General features: G+C 53.1%; 1 protein-coding gene and 1 pseudogene across 1 annotated transcript in view; one reads left to right on the top strand and one right to left on the bottom strand.

Annotated features, from left to right (window-relative positions):
• DHX34 (DExH-box helicase 34) overlaps window positions 1-17,518 on the top strand; it is a 37,693-nt gene that overhangs the window by 569 nt on the left and 19,606 nt on the right. The window contains exons 2-7 of the mRNA XM_090260104.1: window positions 3,465-4,459; window positions 7,396-7,707; window positions 8,912-9,166; window positions 11,564-11,666; window positions 12,815-13,032; window positions 15,844-16,018. Coding sequence (XP_090116230.1) covers window positions 3,755-4,459; window positions 7,396-7,707; window positions 8,912-9,166; window positions 11,564-11,666; window positions 12,815-13,032; window positions 15,844-16,018 — 1,768 coding nt within the window. The 5' untranslated portion in view covers window positions 3,465-3,754. The remainder of the gene's footprint in view (window positions 1-3,464; window positions 4,460-7,395; window positions 7,708-8,911; window positions 9,167-11,563; window positions 11,667-12,814; window positions 13,033-15,843; window positions 16,019-17,518) is intronic.
• On the bottom strand, window positions 14,624-15,011 carry LOC149994923 (small ribosomal subunit protein eS26 pseudogene; annotated as a pseudogene).

Raw genomic sequence — 17,518 nt, 5'->3', positions numbered from 1 at the left:
ACTGGGGGAGAGAGACTTGAGAAGCAAGCGATGAGAATGGAGCGAGATGGATGGGAAATGGGAGGTGAAGGCAGATACATGGGGTAACCCTTTGTATGGAGAGAGGCGAAGAGACACTGCAGCTGGGGGAATGGAGAGAGAGTAAAAAGAACTGAAAAGACAGTGTGAAATTTAAAAATGGCGGGATAAAGCAAGGCAGGGGAGAACCACATTGAAATAAATAAAGAGGAGTAGCAGAGGAAGCCAGGATCCCTTGATTTGAATTTCTCATCTGCCACTTATTAGTTATTCTCTGTAAATAGTGATAATAGCACATTTTCAAGGTTGTGAGAAAAGTGTATGCATGTAGATAAATGTATATGAGTGATTTAGAATAGTACTTGATACAGGAGTAAGCACTAAGTAACTGTTAGCTATTATTATCTTTTTTTAAATCCTCATCTGAGGATATATGTATTAATTTGAGGGAGAGAGCGAGCGAGCCTCCCGTATGCGCACCTACCAGGGAGTGAACCTGCAACCTAGGTATGTATGTTCCTTGACCTGGGATTGAACCCACAACCTTTTGGTGTATGGGATGCCGCTCCAACCAACTGAGCCACCAGCCAGGACAGCTATTATTCAATCTTCTGCCAATTGTGAGACAAGATTTTCGATGTAGAAGTGGAGCAAGATGAAGAGGTCCTCATGATGGAGGAAGACAGTGATGGAGAACGAGAACTGGAGAGAGACAAAAGTAATCAGAAAAAAGATTCCAACAGAACAAGAAAGTCAAATGGAGCACTGCCGAGGAATAGTAAGAGGTGGTCAAATAGAGAGCGCTGGTTGGACTTACAGGAAAAAAAAGTCAGACCGAAAAATAGAAACGGTGGGAGAGAATCGGATAAAGGAAGTGAGATGGGAACCGAGACTGAGAACGGGAAGAGAGCGGTGGGTGGTGAGCAAGACAGACTGAAAAAGGCGAGACCCTGAGACCTGAGGGTGGAACACCAGAGAGGAGAGAAAATAGGGATGCAAAGAAAACCTCTGAAAGCCATGAGCCTCGGAAAGAAACCAAGAGACGGTTAGAGGCCCGGTGACAGAGAAGCTAGTAAATCTAGGAAATTCTAAAGGCAGCTTCAAAGAGGAGACTCCCTGAGAGTCATGGGGATGCTCTCAGCTGGGCCACATGCAGTTTCAAGCCTGAGGGAATGCTCGCATTTCATTCTGAGAACCACTGGTTATGGATCGCACTAGCCCTTCAAGGCCCTTTCCTCCTCCTTCCTAGACTAGGAATTCCTTCCAGGCTGCTGTGGTGTCATTAATACAGGTGTTCAGTGAGAAGTGATGGGTGCCCCACAGGCTTCTGTGGGAAACAGCGCCGCCCTTCCCAGGTTCCGCAGCTGAAACCCCTACCTGGCTCTAAAAACTCCTTTGTTCCCCCCGAGACTGCAGAGATCGAGTCTCTGAGCTCCGGTCCATGATGGCCCTTGGGCGACTGAAGGCAGCGTAGGTGGGAGCATTGCTAACACCATTATGAAGGCGAATGGCCTTTGGAGTGGATTTTTTTCCAGGTTATATGCCCCTGGTTCTCCTCGCTGTTCTCCCCTCTGTTAGTCATTGGGAGGAAGCACTGAACTTGAATATTACTACTAGCTTCTTGGTAGCAGGCCAGGTGATAAACATTGCCACGTTTTGAGATGGGTATCACCCCCATTTTATAGATGAAGGAAACACCCTCAAAGAAGGTAATTTGCCGATGGTCACATTTCCAGTAAAAGATGAAGTGGAGAGCCAAACCCGGATCTGCCTGACTCCAAAGCCTCTACCGTGGAAGGCTCTGAACCCTTTTAAGGTCATAAATCCCTTTAAGAACCCGAGTGATGGATTTCCCTCCCAGTACATTGCACACACGAGGGTATGGTCCTTATTAGGTGGGGCTTAGGCACTGAGAGTCAGAACCCCAGCTCTCTGCAAAAGGCATTTTCTTGTGCGGCTTGGCAGTGGAGGGTAGGAGGAAATTAAGCCTCAAGGACTAAATGGTGTTGCCAAACTTCTCACCTTTTACTTCTCTCCTGGTGGTAGCTCAGTGTGTGCCTTGCAGGTGCCTCATTGTCCCCACAGGCAGGCTTTTCTAGGATAAAAATCTAGGAGAGCCTCATGTTGAAGAGCTGTGATGAGCAGCTGCAGGTTTAATCTTCCGTGCCTAGCCACAGAAGACAAAGTGAGAGCTTTTCATTCCTAGTCACCCAGTGTAAATTCCAGAGAAAGGCCCTGATCGGCCCTCCTTGGGTCGTGTGTCCACCTCTCAAACCAGCCACTGGTTAAAGGGGGAGTAGGGTACCATGACTGGCCAGGCCTTTGTCACTTGCCCAACCAACATGAGTTCCTCTGACTCAAAGGCCGTCAGAACCCAGTGGAATGCAGGAAGGACAGCCGTCCGAAGGAAGGTGCGGACTGTTGATGAGAAAAGGAAGGGGCGTGCCGGGCAGGCAGAAACAGTACATGTGTGACACAACAGTGCATGTGTGATGCAATGGTACATGTGTGACAAAACACGTGTGTGACAACAGTACATGTGTGATGCAACAGTTGCAGTACTGTGCGCTTCATCCCTCCCCCTTCCTGTGCACTTTATGTTAGAGCAGCAGTTCTCAACCTTCCTGATGCCGCGACCCTTTAATACAGCTCCTCGTGTTGTGGTGACCCCCAACCATAAAACTATTTTCGTTGCTACTTCTTAACTGTAATTTTGCTACTGTTATGAATCATAATGTAAATGTCTGGTATGCAGGATGTATTTTCATTGTTACAAATTGAACATAACTAAAGCACAGTGATTAATCACAAAAACAATATGTAAGTAATTATATGTGTGCTTTCCGATGGTCTTAGGCGACCCCTGTGAAAGGGCCATTCGACCCCCAAAGGGGTCGCAACCCACAGGTTGAGAACCGCTGTATTAAAGGGTGTTCTGGAGCTCAGTAGATCCCAGATTAGGAACCCTTAAATTATTCTTATTTTTTTAATCTTCACTTGAAGATATTTTTTCAAATTGATTAGAGAGAGAGAGACATTGATGTGAGAGAGAAACATCTCTTGGTTGCCTTCCATACACACCCTGACTGTGATATGTGCCCTGACCAGGAATCGAACCTGCAACCTTTTGTTGTTTCGGACAGCGCTCCAACTGACTGAGGCACCTGGCCAGAGCAGCCTTATTTTTTGTTATGCCACACCTCTCGTGTGGTTTTGGTCTGGGAAGTCTCCCACAGCCCCCTGGGCTTGCTTTATCACAGCCCCAGTCCTTGGATTGTCAGAGTTGAGTGACGTGTCTGCCTCTTGCATGTGACATGACCGCCTGTAGGGGCTCAGGGTGGTCTTGCTCCTTACTCTCCCTGCTAGTCCAGTGCTTGTGTCCAGCGGGCTTTCAGTAAACGTTTCTAAACACGAATGTCTTCTGTTCTCTTCCTCCGAACATTCAGGGCCTGAAAAGCCATGATGAACAGGTGTCCATCCCAGAGACTGCTACAGGAGTCGTGAGGTGCCCTGTGTGTCACCAGCTTGACCCAGGGCCCTGGCCACTTACTCTGCCATTGCCTGCAGTGGGACCTGCACTATCCGTGAGGAGCACACTTAGCTCTTTGAGGAGAAAGTGGTTCCTTAGTGCAGGTGCTGGCCCCTCATGGCAGAAGGCGGGGGACCGATGAGAACGTTTGGTCCCGGTGATCAGAACTGAGGCCAGTTTTGTGACAGCGTTGTGATTAGGGCCAGCATGCCTCCTCCCAGAACAAGGGGGGACAGGGATCACCGGGACCGGCACCGGGCTCCCAGTGAGGAGGAGGCCCCAGAAAGGTGGGACTGGAATTGTCCTGAGACCCGGAGTCTCTTCGAGGATGCCTTCTTCCGGGACGAGGACTACATCCGCCAGGGTTCTGAGGAGTGCCAGAAGTTCTGGACCTTCTTCGAACGCTTGCAGAGGTTCCAGCATCTCAAGACCACCAGGAAGGAGGAGAAAGACCCCGGGCAGCCCAAGCACAGCATCCCAGCACTGGCCGACCTCCCTCGCACTTACGACCCGCGTTACCGCATCAACCTGTCGGTCCTTGGCCCTGACGCTCGGGGCTCTCGGGGGCCAGGCAGGCGCCTGCCCCCGGAGCGGGTGTCCGAGTTCCGCCGGGCCCTGGTGCACTACCTGGACTTCGGCCAGAAGCAGGCGTTTGGGCGGCTGGCCAAACTGCAGCGGGAGCGGGCGGCGCTGCCCATCGCGCAGTACGGGAAGCGCATCCTGAAGACGCTGCGGGAGCATCAAGTGGTGGTGGTGGCAGGTGACACGGGCTGCGGCAAGTCCACTCAGGTGCCCCAGTACCTGCTGGCCGCTGGCTTCAGTCACGTGGCATGCACCCAGCCCCGGCGAATCGCCTGCATCTCACTGGCCAAGCGCGTTGGCTTTGAGAGCCTTAGTCAGTATGGCTCACAGGTGAGTGGGAGCGAACAGGCTTCCAGTGTCTCCCGCGTGAGCTTGGGGTATAACTTGCTTGCCCTTGGCAGTATAGATAAAAGTTACAAAAGCACCCTTGGACTCAGCACTGATTCTTCTAGAAATTTATCTACTGATTGGCCTGGATATGGTCCAGATGATAAAGGCACTAATGTCACCCAGTATAGGCAGACTGGGCTTTATTGTGCTTCGCAGATGTTGCACTATTTTTCCAAATTGAAGGCAAATCCCTCCACCAGCAAAAGGATTACTATTCACTTTATTGCGACACTCGCTTTATTGCAACACTCGCTTTATTGCGATACTCTCTTTATTGTGGTCTTCTGGAAGGGACCCCACAACAGCTCCGAGGTCTGCCTGTATAGCACTTTTAACAGTGCAAAAAAAATTGGTATGTGCTAAAGACTCATCAATCTTTTTTGTAGATATAGCCATAAAAAAGACTGAGGTCTGATCCTGCCTCTACCACTTAAAAATTGTTGTTATTCAAGTTAGAATGCTCTCAGCTCAGGAAAAGGCATGTATCATCAGTATATAGCTCTGAATTTTCACAAGTTGAATATATTTGTGTAATTAGCACCCAGATTTTTTTTTTAAATTTTATTTATTTATTTTTAGAGCGAGGGGAAGGGAGGGAGAAAGAGAGGGAGAAGAATATCAATGTGTGGTTGCCTCTCATGTGCCCCCAACCAGGGACCTGGCCCACAACCCAGGCATGTGCCCTGACTGGTAATCGAACAGGTGAGCCTTTGGATCACAGGCCGGCACTCAATCCACTGAGCCACACCAGCCAGGGCCATATTTTTTTTAAAGACTCAAACTTGCCCTGATGCTCAGTTGCTTGGACATCGTTCTACAAAGCGATTCCCGGTCAGAGCACAGGACTACGTTGCAGGTTCGGTCCCCAGACAGGTTGCGTGTGAGAGGCAACCAGTCGATGTTTCTCTCCCTCCCTTTCTTCCCTCTCTAAACATAAATAAATAAAACCTTAAAAAAAAAAAAATCAAACTGCCCAGCACCCCAGAAACCCTCTTGTTTCCCTTTCCTGTTACTACCTTGAGGCCCCCAGGCTCAGCACTAGCCTTAGTGATAAGGGACCATCTTCGTGCTGGGTTATCACATGGGAGTTCGTGATAGATTCTCACAGACTATTTTTGCCTCTTTATCTTACTTGTTATAAATGGAGCTTAAAAGTCTGTTCTCTTTTGGGCCTGGCCTCTGTTGCTCAGTGTTAGTGTTATGAGAGTCATCCTTAGTGTCACATGTAGATGAACACCAGGCCATCACAGTGCTACACGGTAGCCCATTGTGACGGTCACACGGACCTGTCCCTTCAGCTGCGGATGGGAACTTAGGGGGTTTCCAGTTTTAGGCTCTTGTGAATGGCGCCACTTTAAGCATTCTATAGCATGCCTGTTGGGGACTCTCGGGGACTTTTATTGGGTATATATCTAGGAGTGGGATACTGCCAAACCATTTTGGAACATGGTTGTACCAATTTGCACTCCTACCAGACGTACGTTCTACATCATCATCAGTCTTTGCTAGTTAATCTTTTTCATTTTAGCTTTTTATCTTTAAGCTTTTATTTATTTATTTTTAGAGGGAGGAGAGGGAGATAAATGTCAATGTGTGGTTGCATCTCTCATGTCCTCAACCAGGGACCTGGCCTGCAACCCAGGCCTGTGCCCTGACATGTGCCTGGCTGGGAATCAAACTGGCGACCCTTTGATTCGCAGGCCGGCAATCAGTCCACTGAGCCACACCAGCCGGGGCTCATTTTAGCTTTTTTGGTTTGTTGTGTAGTGGTATCACATTTTAATTTGCATTGTGGGTTTTAATTTGCATTTCCCTGATGACTAAAGGCATTAAGCAACTTTTATTTATTGGCCATTTGGAGAACCTCTTTGGGGAAGTGTCTGTTCAAACCTTTTTCCAGTTTGCCTTTTGTGTTGTCTGTCTTCTTGTTCCTGATTTACAGGCCTGTATCAGTTCTGGGAAAGAGTCCTTGGTAGGATTTATGTATCGCAAATATTGTCTTCCACTTTGTGAGTTGCCTTTTATTTTCCGAATGGTGTTCATTGATGACAGTGTCATTTTCTTTTTTTTTATGGTTGACACTCTTCGGGCTGTTTAAGAAATCTTTGCCTACTTTAAGGTCATGAAGATGTTCTATGTGTTTTTCCTAATAACTTTTACATTCGGCGCTGCAATTCACCTGAAATCGATATGTGCGTATGTGTGTGACGTGTTCCTTTGGATGAGTGACTTCAGTTTTCCCACCTGTGAAGTGAGGATAAGAATAATCCTGCCCTGGCTGGTGAGGCTCAGTGGATTGAGCACCAGCCTGTGAACCAAAGGATCGCTGATTCAATTCCTAGTCAGGGCACAGGCCTGGGTCGCAGGCAGGGTCCCTGGTTGGGGGTGTGTGAGAGGCAACCACACATTGATGTTTCTCTCCCTCTTTCTCCTTCACTTCCCTGTCTCTAAAAATAAGTAGATTAATAAAATATATAAAGAATAATCCTTACGCCCTGTGGTGGGTGTGAGAATGAAATGAGTCGATATGCAGAAAGCATTTACAACAGTCGTGGGCATATAGGAAAGTCTCCAAGAAAGGCTTATTATTAGTATTATGATTAACTACTGTCATACACCAGGCTCTGTGCCAAATGATTTATGTGCACTAGTGCATATAATCCTCATAGGAGAAAAAAATATGTCTCTGGGGGATGGAACTGCCTCCCCAAAGTCAATGGCCCAGAGTGGTGGACGTAGGATTCAAACCCAGGCGTGTTGGACTCCAGAGTCCGATGTAGGGGCATTTGCTCAGATTTCGTTGGGGACAGGGTGAGGGGCTGGGGTCCAGGCCCAGGGGCCTTCCTGACCACCCTCCATTGCCCCCCCCCCCCCAGGTCGGCTACCAGATCCGCTTTGAGAGCACACGCTCAGCGGCCACCAAGATTGTGTTCCTGACGGTGGGGCTGCTCCTGAGGCAAATCCAGCGGGAGCCCGGCCTGCCCCAGTACCAGGTCCTGATCGTGGATGAAGTCCACGAGCGGCACCTCCACAACGACTTCCTCCTGGGCGTCCTTCGGCGCCTGCTGCCCACGCGGCCTGACCTCAAGGTCATCCTCATGTCGGCCACCATCAACATCTCGCTCTTCTCCAGCTACTTCGGCGATGCCCCCGTGGTGCAGGTGCCCGGGAGGCTCTTCCCCATCACGGTCAGTGCCCGCCCCCCGCCCCCCAGTCTCTGGCCAAACCTGGACCTGTCCCTTCTCTGCTGCTCCGCTTCCCACCCCTTCAGTTAAGAATATTCTCTGTGTGTCTTTTTCAAAGCTGCCATTTCTGAGCATTTCCACATGCTGGGGAGAGTGCTCAGTGCTTGTTAGAGGAGACCCCAAAATGTAAAGGCTTAAACTTTAAACTTGAGCAGTCTGGCTGGTCCAGGTTGGTGGGCAACTCAGTTCCACAAATGATCCTGGGTCTGGGCGCGTATGGGAGGTAACCATCGATGACTGTTTTTCTTTTTCTTTTTTTTAAAGATTTATTTATTTATTTATTTTTAGAGAGGGAAAGGGAGGGAGAAAGAGTAGGAGAGAAACATCACTGTGTGGTTGTCTCTCACGCGCCACCAACTGGGAACCTGGCCCACAACCCAGGCATGTGCCCTGCCTGGGAATCAAACTGGTGACCCTTTGGTCCCCAGGCCAGTGCTCAATCCACTGAGCCACACGAGCCAGGGCCAATGCTTCTTTTTTGTGTCAGTGTTTCTCTCTCTCTCCCCCTTCCGATCTCTCTATAAAAAGGCAATGAAAAAGTGTCCTCGGGAGGATAAAAAAAAAAAAAAAAGCATCAACTCCCTCCTTCAAGGTAACAGCTCCTTTCAAGATGGTTCTCTCCACACAGCCCTGCCCTTATTGGTACTGATGACCAGCCACTCCTTCCTTTTGTGCCTTTGGGGCAAAAATTGGTAACAGCTCTGAAGTTCCCGGCACCAGGAAACTGCTCTGTGCCTTGTGGTTTCTGGTTCTCAGTGCCCATCAGTCTTATCTTCTATGTAGCCACACGCATGAGAGAGGGCGCTTTCTGAGAATGGGTTTCTAGGGGTTTAATCATGGCTGCACCCCTTAAAATCTTGTTGAAGTTACACACCAAACACAAATGCCTGCACATATCTTGTGTATGGCTCAGTTAATTTTTGCCAGTGAAATACCTGTATGCAGCCAGCACCCAGATTAAGAACCACCAGACCTTGCCAGCACCCCGGAAGCCTTCCCGTTGCCTGGATGCCTTGTGCTTTGCTCACGTCCCCCTCAGATGATCCGGGCCGCCCGCCCGAGTCCTCCTGTGTCGGCCTGTGGCCTCCTGGGCCGCTGCTCTGAGCCGGGGTGACCGGGACGCTCACTCCGGGCTGTCTGCTCACAGGTCGTGTACCAGCCCATCGAGGCCGAGGCGGCCGCGTCCAAGTCGGAGAAGCTGGACCCGCGGCCCTTCCTGAGGGTGCTGGAGTCCATTGACAATAAGTACCCCCCGGAGGAGCGGGGCGACCTCCTGGTGTTCCTCAGCGGCATGGCGGAGATCGGCGCCGTCCTCGAGGCCGCCCAGGCCTACGCCAGCCACACGCAGCGCTGGGTGGTGCTGCCGCTGCACAGCGCCCTCTCCGTGGCCGACCAGGACAAGGTGGGCCCCGCGCGGTGCGGCAGTGCGCGCCGGGGGCGAAGGCGGGCTGGGCGGGGGCTGACGCCGCCGTGACGCCCTGATGGCAGGGCGGCGGGCTGTGCAGGGGCTGCTCCAGTCGCCGGGGTTGGGGGTTGGTTCCAGGGCGGGCTTCCGGTGCGGGAGGAGGCAGCTGAGCTTGGCGGCGAAGGCCCCGAGGGTCCGCAGTAGGAGAAGCAGGAGGGAGGCAGCCCAGGCAGGGGGACCAGCCTGAGCAAAGAGGTGGAGGCGGGAATCTGCGGGTCAGGCAAGAGACCCCGTGGCTGGAATGGCGGGGGCCGGGAGAGAGGCCTTTGGGTCCCTCTGTTAGTTCTTTATTGCCATGTAACAAGTCACCCCAAAACTCAGCAGCTTAGAACAGTAAGCGTTCGTCATCTCACGTAGTTTCTGTGGATCAGGAGTTCGTGAGAGGCTTAGCTTGGGAGTTTCTGGCTCAGAGTCGCTAGTGAGGATAAGGTCTGCTGGGGCTGGGGCTGCACTCCCCTGAAGGCTTGAGGGGCTGGAGGCCCCGCCCCCCCTTGGCTGCCTGTGGGCTGGGGGCCTCAGGTCCTGTCCGTGTGGGCCTCTCCAGGGGGTCGCTTGAGTGTCCTTGCAACGTGGTGACTGGTTCTCCCCAAGAGACCAAAACAGGAGCCGCAGCGTCTTCCATGGCGCCTTAGAAATGACAGCTGTCCTTGCTGCAGCGCCCTGTCTGCTAAGCAGGGGCACCCTGTTCTCTGGGAAGGTGCTGGAGGAGGACGAGGGTCCCAGGAGGGGAGGCTCCCTGGGACCGTAGTCACCTGCAGGTCACAGTCATTGTTTATGGATTGAGGACACACCCCTGAGCACCTCCTTGGTGCCTCCCTGGTGCCTTCTTGGTGCCACAGGGGCTCTTTGGGACACAGTGGGAGTTGAGATGTGGCCCTTCCCCCAAAGTGGCTGTTGGTCTGTTGGGGAAGATGGACAAGTAATTGACAGTTTTACAAATGGTAGAGGAAAAGCTCCTGAACCCTGAGAGCAGAGTCTTGGTGGATTCAGGAAAGGCTTCCTGGAGGAAGGGGCTTTCACAACGGAGACCTGAGAAAGCGCTGCCAAAGCAGGGGGCGGGGAGAAGAGTGGAGTGTGTGCCATGAATGTGTCTGGAGTTCTGGGCGCCGTAGGGCTCGCTCTGCTTAGTCCTCACCACACCCCGTCTGTCATTCCCACTTAACGATGCAGAGGTTGAGGTGCTGGCATATGTGCAAAGTCATGCAAGTGGCAGAGCCAGGCTGTGGGCCTCAGTAGCTGGCACCAGAGCCCACACTGTTGTTTTTTTTTTTAAGATTGTATTTATTTACTTTTAGAGAGAGGGGAAGGGGGTGGGAGAGAGAAACAGAGAAACACCAATGTGTGGTTGCTTCTCACACACCCCCAACTCTCACATGTCCCCAGCTGGGGACCTGGCCCACAACCCAGGCATGTGCCCTGGCTGGGCATCGAACCAGCAACCGTTTGGTTCACAGGCCAGCACTCAATCCACTGAGTCACACCAGCCAGAGCAGAGCCCACACTCTTAACTAGAGGTTGGCAACTTTTTGTAAAGGACCAGGGAGCCCGTAGTTTTAGGTTCTGTGGGCCATATGTCTCTGTTACAATGACTACTGTTACAGTGGGACAGCAGCTATAGACTGACCAGGTGAGGTTGCATGCCATTACCTGGATTTGGTCCCCAGGCCATGTCACTGACCCCCAAACCACTATGCTTGACTATCTCTTGGGTCCAAGAGAAGGGCTTATACAAAGGGCCTGGGGTGAGAGGAAGACAGGGCAGGTGGGAAGCTCCATGCAGGGTCGCCAGAGTCCGGATTATGATGGGAAAGCCAGGAGAGACAGGCCTGGAGACACACGCAGGGATAGACCACAAGGCTCCTCGAAGACCCAGTGGTGCCTCGGCCTCGTCCCAAGCGCACTGGGGAGCCCTGGGAGGGTTCTGACCAAGGTGGGGACAGTGCTGTCTGTACTTTAGCAGATCGCTCTGTGCATGTGAAGGATGGACTGGAGGGAATAAGTCCAGAGGCTGGAGAACGAGGAGGCAGCTGGGGTAGCATCTGGTGGGAAGGGAGTGGCCTAGACCAGCGCAGGGGCAGTGGGCTTGGAGAGGAGGGCGTGAAGTCAGGAAATGTTCATGGTGTTCGGGTGTATCTGGAGCGGGGCGAGAAGGGGGAGGACCCCGGGCAGCCCAGGTTTCCGGTCCAGATGATGAGCCACCTCTGAGGTGGAGATTTGAGGGTAAGGGTTTGGTAGAAGGTACTGAGACTAGTTTCGACATGGGCGTGGGACATCCAGGGGGTGTCCCAATAAGGGCTGAGTGAGCCCCAATCTCACCTCCTTGCTTTCCCCCAGGTATTTGATGTGGCCCCGCCTGGAGTCCGGAAATGCATTCTCTCCACCAACATCGCTGAGACCTCAGTCACCATCGATGGGATCCGCTTTGTAGTAGATTCAGGTAAGGCTGTCCCCCAGCTGCCCCAAGGGCCCAGAGGGAAGTGTGCACTTGGAGGTGCGCAGGTGTAGCAAGGGAACGCCACACCAGAGCCAGGGAGCAGGTGGTGTTTCGGGCTGTGGAGCAGTGGCAGTATCTTAGTCTTTCTCAGATGTGCCAGCTTGCTCCTGCCTCAGGGCCTTTGCACGTACTGTATCCCTGCTGAGAGCTGTCTTTCTCCAGATACCACAGGCCTCACTAACTCATCCCATTCCAGGTCCTGCATCAGTGTCTCCCCTTTAGAGGCCCACCTTGTCTGCTTGATCTAAGTGGTCTCCCCCTTCTCCTTTGCTCTTGCTTTCCTAGCACAGCTGTTTTTCTTACTAGTGTGGGCATCATATTTTACATCTGTTGATCTATTTATTGTCAGTCTTCCCAATTAGACTGTTCTCTGGAAAGTCAGCAGAGCGGAGTGGTTAGGGGACACTGGAGAGAGCTTGGCCGGTAGGACCAGGGTCGGGTCCCTGACACTGTGTCAGTTTGTTCATTTGTAAGGTGGCAGTCATGACAGCGCCTCCCTCAGGTTGTAAGGATGAAATGAGTGAATACTCCTGGGTGCTCAGGACGGTCCCTGGCACAGAGTGGACCCTCAGTAAATGTTTTTTTGTGTTGAATCTGGGATGCCAGTGATAAAGCATTCCGTAATGTTATGTACCATTAAGGAGATTTTAAACGGCTGCCCATTAGACCTTAAAATACATCAGAGACAATACTGTATGAAAAAAGGTTGGTCTTAGAACTGATGGAATATGGTGTCTGTTCAGCCCGGTGAGACCAGGGACCTCGTTTTGTCCACAGCTGTATCCTTAGGGCTGCGTGCAGTGCCCGGCACATAGTAGGTTCTTCATGATATTTGTCAGATGTCTGAACCTCTGAATAAACAGAGGCTTGAGAAGATAAATGGAAAGCAAATGAGGAAATGAACAGTTACGGTGACAATGTCAGGGGCTGGCCCCGGACAAGCAGCGGGTCAGCGTTCATGGGATAATGCAGTAAACGAGGTGCCGCTGGAGGGAGGGCCGGGGAGAGGCCAGGTGTGGGCGGGGCCCGTGGGGCTGCTGCCCAGGGACGCCCACCTGCTCCCCACCCCGTGCGCCCTCCTCCCCACGCAGGGAAGGTGAAGGAGATGAGCTACGACCCCCAGGCCAAACTGCAGCGGCTGCAGGAGTTCTGGATCAGCCAGGCCAGTGCGGAGCAGCGCAAGGGCCGGGCGGGCCGCACGGGCCCCGGCGTCTGCTTCCGCCTCTACGCGGAATCCGACTACGACGCCTTCGCCCCCTACGCGGTCCCGGAGATTCGCAGGGTCGCCCTGGATGCGCTGGTGCTGCAGGTGAGGCAGGGGCTGGGGGCACTGGATCCTGAGTGCCGGCGCCGGGGAGGACCGGGAGGCGTTCAGGTGGGACCGGTCCCAGGGTTCAGGGCCCCGGAGGGTGGGGCTGGCCCGGCCCCTGGGGGGCGCTGGGCCCTTCCGAGTGCCAGAGCCCGTGGCCGCTGCAGGGTAAGGGGGGTGGGGGGGTGCAGTGGGGGCAATTGTTGCCCAAATCCACAGGGTCACGGGAAGAACCTCGTGACTCAGCCAGAGTCATCAGGAAGTGGCTTTTAAAACCGGGGCTTCTCCACACATGTGATATCATGGCTCATATCTCCGTGGTCCGTTTCACTTAGATTAGACAAACAGGCCCACTCCCACAGCGGCCAGCACAGCGGAACTGTCTTCTCAGGTTGGCGGGCACTTTCCTTTATTCAGGGGCCCCCGCCCGTTCCCTCTCACGGCTCTGACACCTCCGGTGGCGCCTTCACCATCATCAGCCACCCAGCAGGGAAGGAGCACGGGTGTGGGGGCTCCAAGGGCCGGGTTGCAGGTGGTGAGCTTCCCTTCTTCTGACCCCGGCCAGAGCTGTCCTGCGCCCCTGCCGCGGGGGAGGCTGGGGAGTGCAGCTTCTGCTCAGGGGCAGAGGGAGAGGGGAATGGAGTAGCAGAGGGCGCCTGCCGCAGGCCCTCCTGTGCAGGAGTGACACAAACCAGCCCCTTCCCGAGGGTGACACGCACCAGTAGTTTCTGTTTGTTAGCTTTTGTTTTTTATAAATGCTGGTCGTGACCCACCACATGGAGTTCCTGATCTATATAACCTGCTGTTGGAAAAACACTGGCTTAAACAGTAAGGAGACAGTACCGTTTTATCTATACCAAGAAGGCCCGAGACAGGGACGTCCCGCGCTTGGTTATTTAAACGGCTCAGTGATGTCATAAAGGACCCGGGCTTCTCTGTCTTTGCAACCTCAGTGTATCAGCAACTCTCCTGATAATGATGATACCGACGATGACGATGATGATAAAAAACACTTCCCTCGTGCTTACTGTGGGCTAGGCTATATCCTAAGGGTTTTATGTATAATATGTAACTATTAATCCTCACAACAACTCAGTGGGGAAGGTAATCTTATTCCTATGTATGGATAAGGAGATGGGTGCACAGCGAGATTAAGTAACTTGACCCAGGTCACACAGCTGTGTGCAGAGCCTGGATTCCATCTGAGGCTGCTGGGCTCCAAGCCTGCCTCTTGCATGCAATGTGGCTCTGACAGCCGTGGGCATCACCTCCTCCTCCTTTACCATCTAGAGACAGAAGCAGCCAACTGCCCCTCTGTGGGTCTCAGCTTTAAGGCATAGGAACCTTTCCCAGAACCCTCCGGCCAATTTTCCAACCTGTCTTGTTGGCAGAACTGGGTCACATGTGTCCGCTCTATGACCTGTAATTGTCCAGGGCAGGGCGTTGCTGGACTGGATTGTAGCACTGATTCTCCGCCCCAGCTACACACTGGAATCACCTAAAGAGCTTAAAAAGAATCCACACCCACCCCCCAGCCAGAGCTATTAATGTAAAGTTTTTTTTTTTTAAGTACAATTTCCATTTTATTTTTTTCCAGAGAACTTTTCTTCAGTCCTTAAGGACTTAGCTCCTTACATGGGCTTTGGTGGAGGTTGTGGGGCAGCACCCGCAGGTCTGAATCGGGGTGGGGGTGTTCGGTCTTTCCGGACTTCACGAGAGCGATTCCTGACTGCCTTGCTGTGAGTGGCACACCTCACACAGTAATGCGGTTTCACACACAGCTTGGGAAGCACATAGGCGACGACACTCACTTCCAAAATGTCCCTTACAGCTGTGGCCTCTACTATGTTTCGAATGACAAACTTCTTAATGGCCTTATCCTTGGGGACGCGTCGAACGCAGTTGGTGCAGCGAACAGGCTGCATGTGGCCGCGGCCTTTTTTGGAACGACCGTTGTTCCTTCTTTTCTTGGTCATCTTGGAAGCCTAAAGGCCTTTTAATGGGTATCGGGTGATCTCCCAGAAAACATCAAGGTTTGGTGAGCTGGGAGGAAGGTGGAATGGCTGGTTCCTGGGGGGATAGCCAGGTGGCCGGTGGCCTCCAGATCAGGGCCAGGTGAGCAGGCCCTCTCCCTGGGAGACTTGGGTTGAGCCCCCCAGGCTCTCTGAGCTTTCTTCTGGCTCTCTTCCTGGTCACATGAGTTGCCATGCCAGGCCTGTGACGAGCGTCTGTTTCGCTTCTTTCTCTCCGCCACCCACTGTCCCTCTTGCCTCTGAATTAGCAGGGATTCTGTGGCTGAAAGGGAGAGAAACCCAACTCAAAGTCTTATAGGCAGAAAAGAGGGTTTTATGGGTTTGCGTATCCATTGTGGTAGGAGGTCTAGCTCAGGAATAACTAAGGATTTCTCCATCTGCAGTTGGGGGCTGATTTCCAAGCAATAGGACGATAACCACAGTGTCTGAGTTTCTGTCCTGACCCCTCCCAACCAGAGGAGGATGGAATTTCTCTCTCCCAATTTCAGTTTGCAAAGTCCCAGGGAAGGATTCTGATTGGTCCAGCTCAGGTCATGTGCTCATTCCTTAGCCAGTCGCTATGACCAGGGGCCGAGAAACCTTGGTTGGACCAGCTTAGGTCATGCGCTTGCTCCATGGCCAGGGTCTGGGAGAAGAGGTGCTGGTCAGACAGGCAGACAGACAGTGGCCTTGACATTGGGAGTTTTAAAATATAACAAGTTTGTGATCTCTGAGCCCTCTCAGCGCTCCACAGTGACTCCCTGTCCCTCACTCCCCGGGGCTTCGATTCTTATTCCAGATGAAGAGCATGGGCGTGGGAGACCCCAGAACCTTCCCCTTCATTGAGCCCCCACCGCCAGCCAGCCTGGAAACGGCCATCCGCTACCTCCGGGACCAGGGCGCCCTGGACAGCTCAGAGGCCCTCACCCCCATTGGGTCCCTGCTGGCCCAGCTGCCTGTGGATGTCGTGATTGGTGAGGACCCCCCTTGGGGTGATCACACGGGGCCCTGGGTGGTGTGGGACACTGCTTGCTCTCCTGCTCCAGGCCCTGTCCCTTCATTCACAAGTCCTCTGGGCCGTGCTCTGCTCTGGGCACCAGGGACACAGCAGTAAGCAAGCGGGCGCCTCCCTGCACAGTTCTGGCTCTGCCCTGGTGCTGCCCTTTGCAGTTGGTTGTGAGATTTCCAAGCCTCTCCCTCTTCCTCATTCTGGCACCATCCCTGTCCCTCCTGAGGGGCTCGCTGACTCAGGCGCATTCATTCTGCCCAGTGCTCCTGGCTCGAGACGTTCTGTCTCCACCAACAGCTCACAGCCCGCAGAGTAGTCCTGGCAGGGCCCGGCCACCGTGGCGCCATTCCCCAAGGACGACACTCTGCCTGTGTTAATATCACTAAAGCCACTCTCCTTGCACTACACTGGGGCTTCAGCGCAGGCAGGAGTTGGAGACCACCATCTCCAAGGGCTGTGAGGTGGTCATTTCTGTTTGTTTCAGAAGGAAACAGGCTAGAGCCAGGAGGATCAGGGCTGAGAAAATGAACATTCCGCGAGCGTTTCCCGTGTGCAGCCAGGGGAAGGCTTTATGGACCTGAGACCATTTCATTCTCACGTAGTGAGGGCAGCGCCTCGGGGCACCCCTCTTGTACAGATGAGGAAACTGAGGCTTGGCGGAGGGGGAGGCATAGATCGGTGCCCAAGGGAATGGAACCAGCCCGTGACAGAGCCTGGACTTGATCGGATGCTGCGTGTGTTAGGCACGTCATCTGTCACCTCCGGCGGGGTAGGAGTGAGTGACGCTCGCTGTCCCTGAAGAAAGGAGGCTCAGAGAAAGGCTGCGATGCCCTTGCCCAGGGTCCTGCCGTGGACGGAGCTGGGAGGCGGTCCCCAGGCAGGCTGACGCTGTCGGTCCTCAGGGCCTTCCAGGCAGTAGACACAGGTGACCCGATGCTGGGAGTTCTGGGCCCAGATGGCTCAGTCACTGGCCGGGCACTGTGAGCACTTCACTGGGTGACACGGTTCATCCTCACAGCAGGTAGACACTGTTGTCACCCCTGTCACAGAGGGAAACAGAGGGACGGGGAGTTGCCCGAGGTGATGGAGCTAGGAGACCTGGGAAAGACTTGCTTTATTGCCCGCCTTTACGTCACGAGGCTGATGTGTAAGAGGAACTTTCTGGAAAGTCCCTTCAATGGGACCCATGGGGATGACTCAGACACATAACATAAGCCACTGGCCGCAGGGCAGACTGGAGCAGCCTGAGCATCGGGAAATGCTTTTTCATCACGTTGGGGTACTGTTCCTCCTTCTTTGCTTCCTTCTCTCCGTCCTCCCTTGTTCCTGCTGCCTCCTCCTCTCTCCCTCCCCCATCTTCCTCTCCATTTTGAATTATGTAAAGGTGTTAAAAGCCCTGCCTGGTGTGGCTCAGTGGATTGAGCACCAGCCTGTGAACCAAAGGGTTGCTGGTTCGATTCCCAGT

Source organism: Furipterus horrens, unplaced genomic scaffold, assembly GCF_987537825.1.
Source record: "Furipterus horrens unplaced genomic scaffold, mFurHor1.1.pri manual_scaffold_13, whole genome shotgun sequence".
NCBI lineage: Eukaryota > Metazoa > Chordata > Mammalia > Chiroptera > Furipteridae > Furipterus > Furipterus horrens.
This window is presented reverse-complemented; position numbering and strand designations above follow the sequence as displayed.